The sequence below is a fragment of the Rutilus rutilus genome, assembly GCF_951802725.1.
Source record: "Rutilus rutilus genome assembly, chromosome: 8".
Taxonomy (NCBI): Eukaryota; Metazoa; Chordata; class Actinopteri; order Cypriniformes; family Leuciscidae; genus Rutilus; species Rutilus rutilus.
The window spans coordinates 15,247,734-15,264,677 of NC_140222.1; the positions used below are offsets into that span (position 1 = coordinate 15,247,734).

A 16,944-nucleotide genomic window follows, 5' to 3' on the forward strand; every position below is an offset into this window, starting at 1 on the left:
TAAGTTGGTATGATTACTTTTTTTCCAAAACATTTTAATGATATGTGAGATAGCTAAAATACTATCTATGGTGGCCCTGTTTTTATTTAACCTTTATTTTAACAGAAAAAGTCCCATTGTGACACCATATTTTTTACAAGGAGGTCCTGAGAGCTCAATGCACTGCAACTTAAAGGTATACTTCACCATTTTTTTGTATTAAACTGTTATTTCCTTAACTAAGACTAGTTGATACATACCTATCTCGTCTCAGTGCGTGCACTTAATCGCTCTGGCGCGTGGTGACACTTTGATAGCGCTTAGCCCAGTTCATTCAATGGAGGCCTGAAAAATCCTCTCCCCCTGTAGGAAATGTGGAGGTCTTTGGTCGCTTCTAAATTCATTGCTGTTAGATACCATTGAATATACTGGGGTAAGCTAAGTGCTATCAAAGTGTCGCCGTGCGCCAGTGCGATTAAGTGCACGCACTGAGATGAGAGAGGTATGTATCAACTCGTCTCAGTTAAGGGAATAACATAGTTTAATATGAAAAAACAGTGGAGTATCCCTTTAAGGAATCGTCCAAATACTGTATAACAGAAACAAAATTAGGAAAGCCTCTTAACATCATGACAACACATGGGCAGTATTTAAAAAAACACCCTGCAAGACAACACATTTCAGAAATGCTCTGCAAATAGCGAAAATGACAATATACGTGTTTCCAGAGGACACTGAATATGCCTGGACTTGCTTGTTGCTATGTGTTTGTGGCCTTTGTGACTAATAAAATCACAAGAGGTCTGTGTAACATCTGTTATGTGTTGAAAGCAAAGTGACAGCATGGAACTCACAGGACCTTGCAGAGCTAAAAAGTGGAATTCTATCAAGTCATTTTAATTTCTGAGGAGATTTATTTGAACTTTGCTATGTTTTGGTCATGTGTATAAAGTAAAAAACATTTCAAGGGTGAAAACTAAGTCGTCTTAAGAAATCAAGTATTAATTCCAACTTTCATTATTAGCTTGATGGCACAGCAGAACTGTCATCTGAAGAAAAGCACACCATCAATGAGCTGGCAGTGTCCTGGGATTTGCCTCGAGTCACATCAGAGAACAGGAGGTGGCTGCTTGACAAACTGCTACTCCATGCTGTGAGTATTCTATACTTAACAGATCATGTACATCCCACTGACTGATCAGAAATGGTGTTTTGATGGACTGGATTTTGTCTTTTGTTCCTTTGAGATACATTACATATTAGATACTGTAACAAGAGCTATGAGTTGAAGGCTACTGGCTTTTTAACAAATATTTTGCAGGTCCTTGGAAGAACCTCCAGACAAGTAAAACAATTACGACGTGGTTTAAAAGAGACATTGATCTGGCCTTTGGTAACAGAGAGGAAAGACACAATTCCAATTATCTTTCCAAGAATGTCTGATGCACAGTGCACACCACAGGTAAATGTCAAGTCAAAAACACTCTTAACCTATGGTCGTTTCAGTACATAACCACAATTAAAGGAGAACTCCGGTCAATTTTAACATTGAGCTCATTTTTTTGTAAATTTGGAGTGCTGTCAGTACAGAGAACAACGACAAAAATCGGTGTTGCCTACACCGTGTTATCCTCTTTTTAAAATTTGCACCCTGTTGACTTCAATGGGGCAAGTTTTAAACCTGCTTTTAGCCTCTTAACATCCTTGATGTGTCATTACAAGTGCACAGGTCATGTGAGTGATTCCTTCAGCGTGAACACAAGTGAATCTGACTGCAGTGGTTGTGAAAGATATGAATAAAAGTTATGTTAATTCAGCCAGCGCTCATACCTGTATTTACATCCTGTTTTCGGTCGAAGTCCACAGTAATCGATTGTCGAGTTCTCTACTGTTGCTTATTTACCTACGAGCGTGAACTCGACAATCGATTACTGTGGACTTCGACCGAAAACAGGATGTAAATACAGGTATGAGCGCTGGCTGAAATAACATTTTTATTCATATCTTTCACATCTACTGCAGTCAGATTCACCCGTGATCACTCTGAAGGAATCACTCACATGACCTGTGCACTTGTAATGACACATCAAGGATGTTAAGAGGCTAAAAGCAGGTTTAAAACTTGCCCCATTGAAGTCAACAGGGTGCAAATTTTAAAGAGGATAACACGGTGTAGGCAACACCGATTTTCGTCATTGTTCTCTGTATTGACAGCACTCCAAATTTACCAAAAAATGTTCGGAGTTCTCCTTTAAAACACTGACAGACAATTATGTGGCGGTCAGGCTTGTGCAAAATTCAGAATTTCAGAATTGGCCTCCATTCAATTCATGAATTGGAATTTGAATTGAATTTACTCCGCCCTACATGACGTCGAATTGAATTTGAATTGGAATGGTAAGTTAAAGTGTACTTAAAGGGATAGTTCACTTTAAAATGAAAATTCTGTCATCATATACTCACCCTCATGTTGTTTCAAACCTGTATGAATTTCTTTCTTCTGCTGAACAGAAAGTAAGATATTTAGAAGAACGTTAGTAACCAGGCAGTTTCTGGGTCCCATTGACTTCCATAGTAGGAAAAAAATATTCTATGGAAGTCAATGGGACCCAGAAACTGCCTGGTTACTGACATTCTTCTAAATATCTTACTTTCTGTTCAGCAGAAGAAAGAAATTCATACAGGTTTGAAACAACATGAGGGTGAGTATATGATGACAGAATTTTCATTTTAAAGTGAACTATCCCTTTAATGTAATAGTCCCTCACAGGTTATTTAACTGGAGCTTTGTAATGGGACAGAGAAATAACTGAAGCTGACACAAGAATGTGCTTCCTCTATTTTAATCTTTCAGTGTGAGTCTTACAGTAACAAACCAAAGCACATATTTGATAATAAAATGATAATAGTGAACCTTTTGGTTTTTGCATTAGATAGACAGCCATTATCAACAATAACAGAAAAATGCCCTTTTTTCTCTCCTGTGGTAGCCTCTCCAAACATACTTGGAAAACTTGTGCAGTTCTGGGTGGGCTGGAATGTGCTTCCCAAAGAGTTGGATGTTGAAGTGGTGGACAGCCGCTTCCCAAAGTCTTCCACCTGCTTCAACCTGCTTAAACTCCCAGGACATTACAAAGAATATAGTGTCTTTGAAAGAGAAGTCCATGCTGCTATTTTGAGTGTTGATACTGGTTTTGGAATGGTCTAAGGACATTCATCATATATAATGTGTGCACCATAACATTTTGTTATATTGTTGCCTTTGATTTTTTCAAAAATGAGTACAGTAAAACTGTACTGAACAGTGAATGAGTTCAGAGTTAAAGAATTAAAAGCATTTGCATGTAGCACCTAGTAAAACTGCAAGTAAAGGCTGCAGGCTTGTCATGTGTTGAGGCATAATTTTATTAAGTACTTTATGTAAAGCATTTCTGTGTTTGGTTCAATAACACTAGTCAATTGGTATAATTAATTGAATACATTAAAGAATGCTGCATTGTTTATTAAAGAGTTCCAACATTCTGGTAATGTTAATGCAGTCTCAATGACATTGCATGTCATAGCATTATTATTTACAGCTGTGCTTTTCCTGCATTAAGTTGTTCAGTCAAAAGATATGTGTGCATTGTTAAAAAGGAAGACAAATTGGAGTTCCCTTTTTTTCTTCATGTTTTTCTGAAACAACCAGTACTTGATCATTGTGATTTACATAATGTCTGTCTTTCATTTCATTTAAGCTAAATGCTTCAAAACGACATATTAACCACAATGGGACAGTTATGTCCAAGGATGTCCAACAGGTTTGAATTGTTTAGGATGAATTTGTTCATGAGTATGTTGTACAATGCATTAAGTATTTTATATGAAGACTGCTGTCAAATAAAGACAATGACTTCTCTCAGAATTGTCTTTAATTGTGATTTTAACAACAAAATCGGAATCTTACAGGAAATCACCATTAGTATCACAGCTGTTATAAAGTACAGCATTAACTACTACTTGCTTCTTATTTAGGTTAAACCTTCTGCATCTTACAGCTTTTGAATCTGGAATTTACAGGAACATTTCTGATAACTGGCTCACAGTTTGTATGTAGACATCCAACACATTGGACAGAGGGCCATCAGGTTTTGGTAGTCTTTGTATTTCCTGCTCTGTCAGCGAGCGCTGTAGCTGAACTTCAGGGACCACAACATCAGGCTGACGATAACCATTTGGTCCAGTCCAGTCAACTCCATAGTCCATGACAACCTTTTAATGCAAAAAGAGTGATTAAGTCATTGTGGTAATTATCAAATTAGTTTGTGGATGAGAGAGCTATAATGTTTATTTACCACAAAGTACTGCTCCTTGTTTAATCCCAACTTTATAGCAAGAACAAAAAATTGAATTCTCCATTTAGTTCCTAGATATCAATCTAACTTACAATATTCTTCTGATAAAGGTGTGCAGTACAGGACTTGTGAATGGTCTGTACCTGGATTAGCAATTGAAACACTGTAGTTGTACAATATCAGATGAGGTGGTTAGAATGTAGACATAAAATGTAGGACATAGAAAAATAATAAATTCAAACCTGCATGGGGTCCTGCTGTGCCTCATGTTCATGGCGAGACCACAGCTGAAGTGGGGACTGATTTCCCTCAGTGCTCAGTCGGTGGCAGTTCCAGCCACGCTGGAAAACCTCAAGGTGCTTCTGAACGTGAGGCAGAAAGCACCAATGTAGAGCAAACACATGAACTTCGCTGTCAGGATTTAGAAGCCCTTCTCTCTCAAGGTTGTTAAAGATGCTGTAGAAGAGATCAAGCACTCCGGTGTAAACATCTCTCCAGAGCCTCTCTATTCTTATGGGAAAAAGGAAAACTGCATTTCATTATGAATTTGGTGCAGATTTCTGTATTAGACTTTCTGTATGTAATTGTGTGGCATAGAACTTTCATCTTTGCAACTTGAAAATGTACCACCAGAAGAGATATAGGCTGTTTTGCAAAAAGAGGAATTTGTTTTTTTGGTTCGTCTTACATTTGTGAGTCACAAGTGATGATTGAGAGGCATTGAGTTTGTGTGAGTCTACACATTGTCTTTGTTTTTTTAATGATTGCATAGTAGGCTAGGCTATGCATTTAAGATACTTTTGGGAAATGAAGCCCAGAAATTTAGGAAATTAAATGTTTATTTTGTGTTCTGTATGACTGTTAACTCCTTCAATGTGCACATTATTAGGTAAATCATAATAATTAGTAATTAAAAGTGATTCCAATTTATGTATTTGTAGGTAAGTGATCTGTTGCAAGCTGGAGGATGTTTGAGCTCAGAACACAAGCCTATCCATATAAAATGTGGTATCTGGTATGCCTACCTGATACAGCCCCACTTTACTATCACTTTTAAAGTGATCATTTACTTCATGTAATATAAGGCAAATAACAGTAATTTGCAGGATAAAACTTCAGCCTTAAAAGTGAAGCAGTTTGTGTTGCCATCTTTTATAAGTACAATGTTACCTTTGATTATGGACACTCCTGCCAGCAATGTGCGAATTCCTGTCAAGTCCTCTGTTTGCCACCATGTAGCGTGCAACTTCAACATTTTCCCCTCCTTTATCCGACCTCACACGAGATGGCACACCATAGACATCAACGGCTTCCAGAAAGCTTCTCAGGACTGTTGCTGCACGATTGTTGGTGGCAGCACTCAGGTACACAATGAGACGACTAAAGCCATCAATACCACCATGTACAACAATTCGCCATCTGAAACATATATGGACATATTAAGAGCAATTACACCACCTGTATTATGCACCTCTGTGTGTAAGCTAAGGCAAGTGTTACACAGAAGTCTAACTTAATCAAGCTTTTAAAATTGCATTTATAATAGCCTATCTTTAATAGACACACAAAAAACATGGTTCCTGAATGATGAATAATGTTCATAATTTATGTTGTTATATACACTCACAACTAAACAAGTGGATTTATTTAATGTATGGTTCTGTGAAGTATTTTGATTTAAAGTAGTCCTTTAATCCATCCACCATGGACAAATCAAAATCTCAATATACATAAAAAGTAGGCCTATCGAGTTTTCAATACTAGGATAATTCACTGTATGGAGGTTGCTATGAAATTTTGTAAAAGTAGTTGATATTATTCATGTTTTTCTGATACCTTATCAACTTGTGATTTCCGTCGATGTGCCACAAACTGTTTGGCGCTGGTACAGAGTACCTCCTGCGCCTTCGTGGGTTCAGCTGAAGGGTGCGCATCAAAACTCCCTGAGAATCCACACGCCGCATGGATTCCTGCACACGTTGTCCTATAATATGCAAAATAGGACAGAGAATTAGTTGTACTCAAAAAACAAGTTGACCCTTTCCCAATCTCACCGTACATTAACAAGTAGCCCAAAATCCAGCCTGACAGTAAATAAAAGAAAATAATTTTCAACCTGAGCAAGTAGCTCAAATCCCAAACTGTTAGTAAACTTCCCCCAGAGCCAGTGAATGGTAATACAGTCACTTACTCTGTATGCGGATGCCTTGTGCACTGAGGTGCCCCAACATCATTTTGTAACCACAGTTGGGATGATGCTGCAGAATTTGGATCACAGTTTCATCCAGATCGTTGTCGTTCAGTGGAGTTAATAGATTGTGGACTCTGATCATCCAAAACATACAGTGTACATGATCAGTAATTCAGTTCAGATCAGTATCATTTGCTTAGCTGTCAGTTATCTGCAAAAACACTTAGTCTTTTAAGCCTCATTGCAAACTAATCTAAGAGAGACTTACATCAAGTAAAGTTAATTTGATTTGATTTGTATATTCCAATATCTGTGCCTCAAAGACCTTTACAATTTGTACAGCAATAGAACATCTTCTATCCTTACATCCCTGATGGACAAACATGTTAGGAAGAGCAACATAGGAGGGATATCATCCAGGACGGACATTTAATAGGCTAGATATTCTGAACGGAATAGACCAAGATGAGGTCATAGAGTTAAGTATAAAGTAGTGAATAGACGAAGGCAGAGAAAGAGGCATTTTTTCACTTGTTTTCTATAGACAGTAAGCGCTTTGCTGTGCGCCCTGCGCGCCTCGCGTTTTGGCACGACCTGCCATCATCCAGGCAAGGCTGGTGGGCCAGCTGGTGGTAACTAACGTTACTCCAGGTGATTTCTCCTTTTTCAGAAGGTCTAATGTGTGTCTCTGTTTTTTCCTATGTCAGAAGTCTATCAGAGATCAGCCTCTCACCCTCAATAACAGCCAGAGCAAGTGTCCCTTGTAATAAAAGGACGGTGTAAAAACGTAAAATGACCTTATGCCATATTGTGTCATCCTTCGACGAACTGTTCTCTCGCACACTCCGAACAACTGCGCAATTTCTCCAGCAGTGTGCCCCAAAAGGAGGTGAGCTTCAATTATATCAGGTGGTAAAAGATACGATGGCCGTCCAGTTGTCGCTTCCTCTGTCTCAGAGAGAATGTGAAGTTGGCGGAGGATTTCTTGAAGACTCTCTAGCACTGCTACCTCAACTTCGACATCCATATCAGCACTGATCTGAACTAAATCCTCCATTACTCTGCACAAACGAAACTGGAGATAGTCATTGGACGCATTGTTCTCACAATCCTGCGCTAATGATCTTAAATCGTTAGCAATTGCTTGAACAAAAGTCTCCATCCAGGCTACATAAAACTGAAAACAGCTTCTATTAACTCAAGCAGCATGTAGGCTTCCTTGTACCAGCGAAATCAAGGCAGTAGTAGTAGATTCGATCACATCGCTCTAACCAATCCTTCTTCAGACTGATGTTGGCACCCCCCACTCAATTAGCATACAGGCGCAGGGAAAAATAAATGTAGAAATGTGGAAATACAGAAATAAATAAATGTAGAAATGTGGAAATACAGAAATAAATAAATGTAGAAATGTGGAAATACAGAAATAAATAAATAAATGTATAAATAAATAAATGTATAAATAAATAAATAAATAAATGTATAAATACATAAATATATAAATAAATGTATAAATACATAAATAAATACATATAGAAATGCATAAATAAATAAATAAATGTATATATACATAAATAAATACACATAGAAATGCATAAATAAATAAATAAATACATGCAAAAATACAGAAATAGCCATTTATATTACCAAAATGTATTTATTTTCACTATTATTTATGCATTTATTTATTTATTTCTACTTTTATTTATTTATTTATTTATTTTTCCTTTTGTCATTTTTAGTCCTTCATATCTGACGACAGTCAGGAAAAAAAGGCACTAAAACCATTCAGACGAAAACAAAACGATACATCATGTTAGTTTGCTGTTAACATAAGTAAAAACATTTGAAAATGTTTGTTTTACATAAAATAGAAATTATATACGAACCTTTTTGGTGAGTTACATGATCTTTTGTCCGTGCATTAACTGCCACTTCACCCCTCAAAAAAACACTTGAAAAGAAATCCCTCTTGCCATTGGTCAGTTTTTCGCGGGCAAGTTCACTACTGTAAATTGATTTACAGTAGTGAAGAATTACAGTAGTTACCCTATATTTTCCCATAATCCTTTGCTGTTTACAGTAACATACTGTATACATATTTTACAGTATCTTACTGTACATATTACAGTAAAATACTGTTCAAATTACAGAAATCCGTTACAGTGTACCCTTATGTTCATGCGGCCCGAACGTCACGCATGGGCTGGAATTTGCGGCCTTAGTCATAGCTGAAGGGGGCGCATACGCAGTAGACCTAATTGGAGTACTGAAGATGCCGAAGCCATAAGGCCCAAAACCCTTTGAAACGTTCTGAGGGGTACATAGGAGCCCTCTTTGAACGACGTGGCAAGCCGCTGTATTGTTAGAGCCTGGCCCGGCGTGGGCCATGCTCTCATATGAACAGAGTCGAAAACTGTTCTCAGGAACGTGATTCGTTGGCTGGGGGACAGCAAACTTTTGGCAAAGTTTACCCTGGCCCAAGGCTTTCCAGATGGCCAAGGAGCCAGGCTTTGTGAGTGTGGGAGTCAGTATGAGCCAGTCGTCGAGGTAGTTTAGGATGCGCATTAGGGCTGCATGATTAATCGCAATTTCCATGTAATCGCACTTAAATCGAGATCGCTTATCGCGATTTTAAAATCGCAAAGGCTGCGATTATTTTTTATGCGCAGTTTGTCATTGATGTACGGCTCTGTAAACGCTGCTCCATCTGAAAGCACTGTGAGTTTGAGTCACTTATAACGTGCATTTGAAAAAAACAACACGAGTCAAATATCTTTCCAAACACGAGAATCATTTATGAACCTCGTTTTAATAACATGCAACATTTAATAACATGCATTTACTCCAAACTCACTTCATAAGGACAGTTGAGCTCCTCCTTCTGTGAGATGATGAGCTTCTGACACAGAATAAGGCAGTCGTGCATTTATAAGTCATGTTTAATCAAAGCGTTTCAATCTTCTGACTATTCAGCTACAGCGACAGGGATTTCCTGGAATGATGCGCCGTTATTGTACTTCTGCGGCGGGGCATATTTAGCGTTTTTGCGTGAGAGCGCCCTCTGGTGTTCAAATGGGGCAGTGTTTACTACCAATCAGCCGCACTCCACTGACAAGCTGCGCTTAAAATAATCGCAGCCTTTGCCAAATCGCGTGCGGTTTTATTGCGATTAATCGTGCAGCCCTAATGCGCATTCCCCGCTGTCTCAGGGGGGAGAGAGCCGCATCCATGCACTTCTTGAATGTACGAGGTGCTAGAGCCAGTCCAAATGGTAGGACTGTGTACTGATATATCTGCCCCTCGAAGGCGAATCTTAAGAATGGCCTGTGACGGTGGCTGACTTGGATGTGAAAGTAAGCGTCTTTTAAATCTACTGAAAAGAACCAATCTCTGGGGCGGATCTGCGCCAGGATGTGTTTGGTCGTGAGTATCCTGAATGGCCATACCATGAGGGCCTTGTTCAGGTGTCTGAGATCTAAAATGGGTCTTAGACCGCCGTCTTTCTTCGGAATGAGAAAGTAACAGGTGTAAAAGCCCGACTCGCTTAGTGACGCGGGAACTTCCTCGATCACCCCTTTCGCTAGCCGACTCGTTACTTCGGAGCAGAGGACATGAGACATAGTGCTCCCTACCGAAGTGTAAGTTATAGCGCGAAAGCGTGGGGGTCTGCGGGCGAACTGAAGTGAGTACCCGTTCACTATGGTATTCATCACCCAATCTGACACATAGGGGATGGCTCGCCAAGCCAGAGCCCGATAAGCCAGAGGCTGAATCATCTCTGAAGACGAAGCGTCCGGGTGCGAGGGCTCGACCTGACAGAGGTTTATGTGAGGGAAAATGCTCGATTTGTGCTCTGTGTGGGTCGCTGTTAAAACAGCGTTTGTGTGCAGGGTTGCGTGACAAATGACGGGCCCATGTTCTGCATTTAACATGACTCCAGCCGCCTGAACTGAAGAGGAAGCTGTGAGATGCACTCTAGCGATCTTCGGGGTGGTCCGGCTTCTTAGGCTCATAGTCCAGCGTGAGCTTAGGCCGGGGACCAGGGCTGGACTGGGACAAAAAATCGGCCCGGGCATTTTGGCCCAGACCGGCCCACTATATGATCATAAACACCACCCATCTTTGCACGCCCTTAATTATATGCATACCAACTCCTATTCATAAAACCACTAATGCCATGTAATGAGTGAGTATAGGAACGAGTGAGAGTTTACAGATGAAATAAGTACAAATTTGACATTTATTAATACAGTCGAACTATACTCCACAGTGGTGAATCCTAAAACAAGCTATAAGCGGCTCTGGCATAGCAATACAAGTGTTTCTTACAGGTTTCTTTGTTAAAACTGTGGTGGGTGGACCTTGGTTCTTCTAGGGGGGTTCGGGGGCATGCCCCCCCGTGAGAAAATTTTGTGCATTTTAATGTTAAATTCATCAATCTGGTGCACTTTGAGAGTTCAAAATTAAAAGCTCCAACCCATATTCAGTGTGCAAATTAAACAAAGAAAAATTCAAACCTCTTTTAGTTACAGTGTCTATTTACATTACACCTACTATATAATAGTTATAATATTAATCCAATGACAGTAATAGCCATATTTTGTAAAACAAATGCACTAAAAAATAAAGGACACTTTCATAATTAGTTTTGTAACAATTTCTATACTTGAAAGAGATAAGCACATGATCTTTTATTTTGACGCAAACTGCATCAAGCTTTTATTTTGGCGGAAAACATGGTTTACAAACGCCTGTCATTAAATTTGTAGTGAATTGCGGTAATCGTCAACTATGCAGATGTGGATCTGGAAACTGGGTTATGAGTTCCTACACTCCATCATGACATAGCCTAAGTGTTTTGAAAGTAGTTCTGCTTACCGCAGGCTCTACACTCTCTCATCTCTCTCCTGATCCTCCGTCCTCACTATCATCATCTGCCACAGGAGCTGACGAAGGTCAGAAAACATATATTTTGACACATAAAGCGTCTGCTTTAAGGGCCTGGTTCTATTTTTTCACGCTATTTATCTGCACATTCCTTGCGTTTCTTCTCCATCTCGCAGACTATTCTGGCAGATATTACACACTGACACTGCTGCACGCTCGCTCACTCGTTTAAAGTTGTGATTGGGCCAGCCCAGTGTCAATCAAGGAAAGAACCAATGGGCCGCTGATCTACGTGTTTCATGGGCTGGTCTGTCAGAAAAAAAACTAACACTGACTTTTTTTGACCAATGCATTACACCGGCACAAACCCAAAACGCAAGCAAAACAAAACAAAACGAATGGCCCGCCGATGTACACATTTTATGGGCCGTTAAAAAAAAAAATAATAATAAAAAAAAAAAGTATTTATGAGATGTATCGGCCCAAAAAGCACGTCGGCCCACCGGGCATTTGCCCGGTATGCCCAATGGCCAGTCCAGCCGTGCCGGGGACCCTGGCGCTTGGGGAGCGGGTACTCGCAGGAGCGTTTTGCAGGCTTGTAGCGTGGGCCGGTCTCAGCCGCTGGCCGTGACCGGTGGACGCAGGGCGCCGTGAAGCCCGAACTCGAGCGCTTAGGCAAGAAGTGTTTCGTAGCACTGGAAGCTTTCTGAGCCTCTGTGAAGCGTTCTGTGAAGCCGCTGACAGAAGGGCCGAATAGACCTGTTGTGGACACTGATGAGTTGAGGAAGGCGGTTTTGTCAGCGTCCCTGATCTCAGTTAAATTTAGCCACAAGAGGCGCTCCAGAACAACCAGGCTGGCCATGTTACGGCTGATGGAACATTAGAACATTAGGCAGTTTCAATTTGTATAGCCTGTTTAATGTTGATATTACATATGTATAGACTGTTTAATGTTGATATTGCGTTATTTTACATATGCATATGATTACATATAAGATTACATGTGTTTTGATCAGGAGATTCTGTACTCTTTCAGAAGATCTGAAATAGTGCCCCCTACAGTTTAACAGTGAAAACACAGAAAGACGGAAAATAACAAAAATAAACAGTGATTTTTTAAAATTATTATTATTATTTTTATTTTATTTTTACCTTTCTTGATTTGACCCTTTTATTTTAATTGGTGTCTCACTGTATACCACTGATTGTTTAAAGGGAAGGATGGAAAAATGGAAATGAATGATTGTGGTGATTATGGCACAAATTGCTGTTGATTTTAACTTGAACCTGGAATTCCTTTAATTACAGTATTTTCATATTTGTATTTTCAAAAATATTTGTTAATTTTATAGTTTCAAACACACTATCTGACCATCAATACGCTACACCGAAAACAAGATTTTTTAGATTTATCATTATTTCAGTTTATTCTGTCTTGTTTTCTAGCTACTCTGCCCGTTCCTAACATTACCAGAGATTGTTCTTCATCATCATCATCATCATGTTCATTGGTGTGTTCATCAGTGTTGAATGTGTGTGATGCGACTCTGTCCTGGTACGCAGGAATCAGTGTATTGTCCAGCATCAGTGTGTGTGATCTCAGCATCAGTCTCTCTCTACCTCTGGAGGTGGAATATCAGGATAAAAACACCTACAGCTGTGTGCTGAACAATCCCATCAGCAACCAGACCACACATCTGGACATCAACACACTCTGTCACAAATGTGCAGGTACAATAATGATGAATATTTTCGATTATTTACTGATCTGTTTTTGAAATAAACTGAGTTCTCAGTCTGGTTTGAGGTCAGACTAACAGACTAATTTTTTCCATTACAGATCAAGGTCTATTGTATGGTTAATTGTACACAGTGTTGATCTTTGCCGCTGCTGCTGGATCTCTGATGATTGTTGTTATAGTCGTGATCTTCTGCATCTGTAAGAAATGTAGAAAAACAGGTCAGGAATTCAGTTATTACCTACAAATATTAATTAATGCATTTGAGTCAGATACACAGATTTTTATATAAGATTACAAGCCCTGTTGTTTCAACATGTCTGTATTATTGTTAATGCAGTTCAGACCCAGGAGGAAGACAGAACTGCTTCATCATTATGTAAACCAACAACATGTAAAAAGGTAAGAAGTTGTTGCAGTCAGTTAGTGTGACTGATGTTCTGACGGTCATTGAACAGATGTGAGTGGTCAGCCTTGATCATTATTACCTTCATTATCAGTCTTTAGTCTGATCAACAGTCTGTCATTAGTCTTTATGGGGGGGTTGGGTGGGTAAACTGTCACATTCATGTGTTCCTGATTGAGTTTGTTTCATTACAGAAATCAAAGGCGGATGCTGTGTATGAAAATGTCCCCAAAAAACGATGACCAAATACTGTATTTATTTACTGGAATTGATGTTAGAGCTCATACGGGACAGTACCTCAGACTTTTGTTTGTGTTCCCATTTATTCTCGGACAAGATATATCTGTTTTGTTTCTACTTTTTTGTATCAGATCTTTTGGTGTCATTGTGATGTCTGAAATTGTTTTAATTTAGTGGTTCATCAGTAGCTAACACACTGAAACTCAACTTAAAAGTTCTATTTTTAGTTTAAGACACAGAAATGTACCCAATATTCATTATTAAATATTAATCATTCAGTGTGCAGTCATGCCATTGTCTGTCCTTTTTTTTTTTTTTTTGGCTGAAACAAGCTTCCATACTCATCAGATTAACATACACAAGTCTTACTTAATTAAACAGCATATAACTGTATCGATGTGGCAGGCAAAGGAGCAGGAAGCAAATCCTGGTGCAGTGAGATTTATTAAAATAATCCACAAGGCCAATAAAAACAAGGTAAATGGAGCAAACAGCGATACATGGGACAGGAGGAAGCACAATAATCCAGAGACTTGACACACAAACTAATGACATGCAGGGCTATAAATTCTGAGCAGAGCAAACAAGGGAACAGTGGCTGTTTGCATAAACAGCTTAAACTGGTCTTAAAGGGGTCATATAATGCAATTTTTGTACAAGCTAATATGATCCTTTAGGGTCTAAATTAAAAGTTTGTAATATACTTTAATAAAAAATTCTTATTAGTATTTTAAGAAAACACTAATTTTACCTGGTCAAAAACAGCTCTGTTTTCAGCACGCCATTTCAGTGCATCTTTAAATGATAATAAGGTTTGCTCACCCCGCCCCTCTGTTCTGTGCATACACCATTTGTAACACAATAACACAATAACCATAACGCATTGTTCATTATAAACGTGGGATTATGAATTATATTGAGAACGTCGTACATAGAAAACATGCCATAATGTACCCTGAGTATAAACCTTAGCCGCATTCATCGTGAAGCGTGCAAGCGATTTTCAAAGATTAATATAAATATTAATATAAAGGTTAATAAAACGTTACACTCACTTCTTCTTCTGGAGGTGCAGCAGGAACACGAATAGTTGGTACCGATCCTTTTTTCAGGAGCAGCTTCTTAGCAAAACCAGCTTTATACTGACACTCGTTTGTAAAGCAGTCTGGTGTGTGAAATGATTTGCGCAAACATGAAAGCATTGCTGTTGATCGTGGGGAATATTCCCTTCGAAAACAAACTCAGCCACTGCGTCTTCAGCGGTTCGGATTTAGGAACATCAAAATGACTGCTGTGTTCCTTATTACACCCAAGAACAGAACACCACAATCGCTTAGCCATTCTGCTAGCCATTCTGCAGAGTCCTACGTACTCTGGTCCGCGCGGACAATAATTGACAGCTCGCTCACGAGCGAGGGCGGGTCTGTGTTGAAACGCTGCTGTCAATCAACAATCATGGGAGGGGCGTCGATTTTGTGACGTCACAAAATCGAACGGCTTGATTTAAGACAGGGGAAAACATATAAGAAGATTTAAAAAAAAAACACACTGGATGGATTTTTATCATTATTAGTCGAGTCCCAAAATAGATAAATAGCCCTGGATAAGATGCAGTAGGCATTTTTGAGGAAAAGTACTTCAAGTATTGTTTCTATATGATTTTTAGGTGCTGAATCCATTTCTGCCGTATAACAAGTTGTAAACATCACTGTTTTTGCATAAACAATAAAAACAAAATGGCTGCCAAAAAAAAACAAAAAAAAACTTTTTAATGCATTTATTGCAGTTTAAACATTAAACATTATAACTAAACTATGCATTCTCAGAATATTTAAACATGTAAACAATGAAAAAACAACATTAACATGAAAGGGACAGTTTTTAATGGCTGCTGGAATTATGCCAAGGTACCAAGGTACACTGGGAAGCATATATCAGTGGAAAATGGAAATATGCAATTATGCCCAGCCCGAAGGGGGGAACTTGGAATACACATGACCCCAGGGGGCTGCATATTGAGAATCACTGGGGTGTCCAGCCGCAGGTGGAATATTTCAAACCCAGGGGTGGCAAGGTGGCTTGCCGAGGGAAAGACACATGCTCAGAGAGGCTTACAGTGGACTACACACGTGAGGGTCACCCAGAGGCCGTGTTAGGTGTCGCCCAGCCTGCAGCTCTACAGATGTCTGTTAGCGAGGCGCCATGCGCTAGAGCCCAAGAGGATGCCACACTCCGGGTGGAGTGGGCCGTCACACCAAGGGGGCATGGTCGACCTTGCTGCTGGTAAGCCAAAGCAATGGCGTCCACTATCCAGTGAGACAACCTTTGCTTGGAGAGAGCCTTTCCCTTCAGCTTCCCACCATGACAGACAAAGAGCTGGTCTGAAGTCCTGAAACACTGCGTTCTGTCTACGTAAGCATGGAGGGTGCGTACTGGACAGAGCAGTGCCAAGGCTGGGTCTGCCTCCTCCGAGGGCAGCGCTTGCAGGTTCACCACCTGGTCTCGAAAGGGTGTGGTGGGAACCTTGGGCACATATCCAGGCCGGGGTCTCAGGATCACGTAAGAGTTAGCCGGTCCAAATTCCAGGCACGCTTCGTCAACCGAAAATGCCTGCAGGTCCCCTACCCTCTTGATGGAGGCCAATGCAACCAGGAGCACTGTCTTCATTGACAGGAACTTAAGCCCCACTGATTGCAGAGGCTCAAAGGGAGCACTCTGCAGAGCAGTTAAAACCACTGAGAGGTCCCAAGAGGGAACGAGAGGAGGGCGATTCCTCGCTCCTCTCAGGAAACTGATGATCAGGTCGTGCTTTCCAATGGACTTACCATCAACTGCATCATGATGTGTGGCAATGGCGGCACCATACACTTTCAGGGTGGAGGGAGACAGCCTTCGCTCCAACCCTTCTTGCAGGAAGGAAAGCACGACACTGATCGGGCCTTTCGTGGGTTCTTGAAGTTTAGAAGAACACCAGTTGACGAAGAGGTTCCACTTCAACGCATAGGCATGTCTCGTGGACGATGCTCTAGCTGAAGTGATGGTAGCCACCACCGCTGGTGGTAGGGTACTCAAACCTGCCTCGCGGCCAGCTGTGCGCCAGTGCATCCGTGCCGAGCGTGCCCTCGGTCAGAGAATAAAACAGGTCGCAGTGGGACGAGTCGTGGG

At 40.2% G+C, this 16,944-nt stretch overlaps 1 protein-coding gene and 1 long non-coding RNA gene across 4 annotated transcripts; one reads left to right on the forward strand and one right to left on the reverse strand.

Moving 5' to 3' along the window:
* Window positions 1-1,002: 1,002 nt before the first annotated feature.
* On the forward strand, window positions 1,003-3,881 carry LOC311294735. Its single transcript, XR_014628109.1, has 3 exons — window positions 1,003-1,132; window positions 1,301-1,441; window positions 2,970-3,881. It is a non-coding gene; the product is annotated as an uncharacterized lncRNA (long non-coding RNA).
* Window positions 3,875-11,595, reverse strand: LOC311295843 (uncharacterized protein). 3 transcript variants are annotated; one of them, XM_084417366.1, is made up of 6 exons: window positions 11,386-11,595; window positions 6,505-6,638; window positions 6,150-6,297; window positions 5,484-5,732; window positions 4,556-4,823; window positions 3,875-4,230 (listed from the first exon to the last, which is right to left on the reverse strand). In XM_084417366.1, exons 2-6 carry the CDS (start codon window positions 6,545-6,547, stop codon window positions 4,033-4,035), a joined length of 906 nt encoding a protein of 301 aa, XP_084273492.1. In that variant the 5' UTR covers window positions 6,548-6,638; window positions 11,386-11,595; the 3' UTR covers window positions 3,875-4,032. The 3 variants fall into 3 exon arrangements, with proteins under 3 accessions (XP_084273492.1, XP_084273494.1, XP_084273493.1); XM_084417368.1 differs by lacking the exon at window positions 11,386-11,595 and adding an exon at window positions 7,302-7,773 and having other exon boundaries at window positions 4,556-4,769; XM_084417367.1 differs by lacking the exon at window positions 11,386-11,595 and adding an exon at window positions 7,302-7,754.
* Between the last annotated feature and the right edge of the window lie 5,349 nt (window positions 11,596-16,944).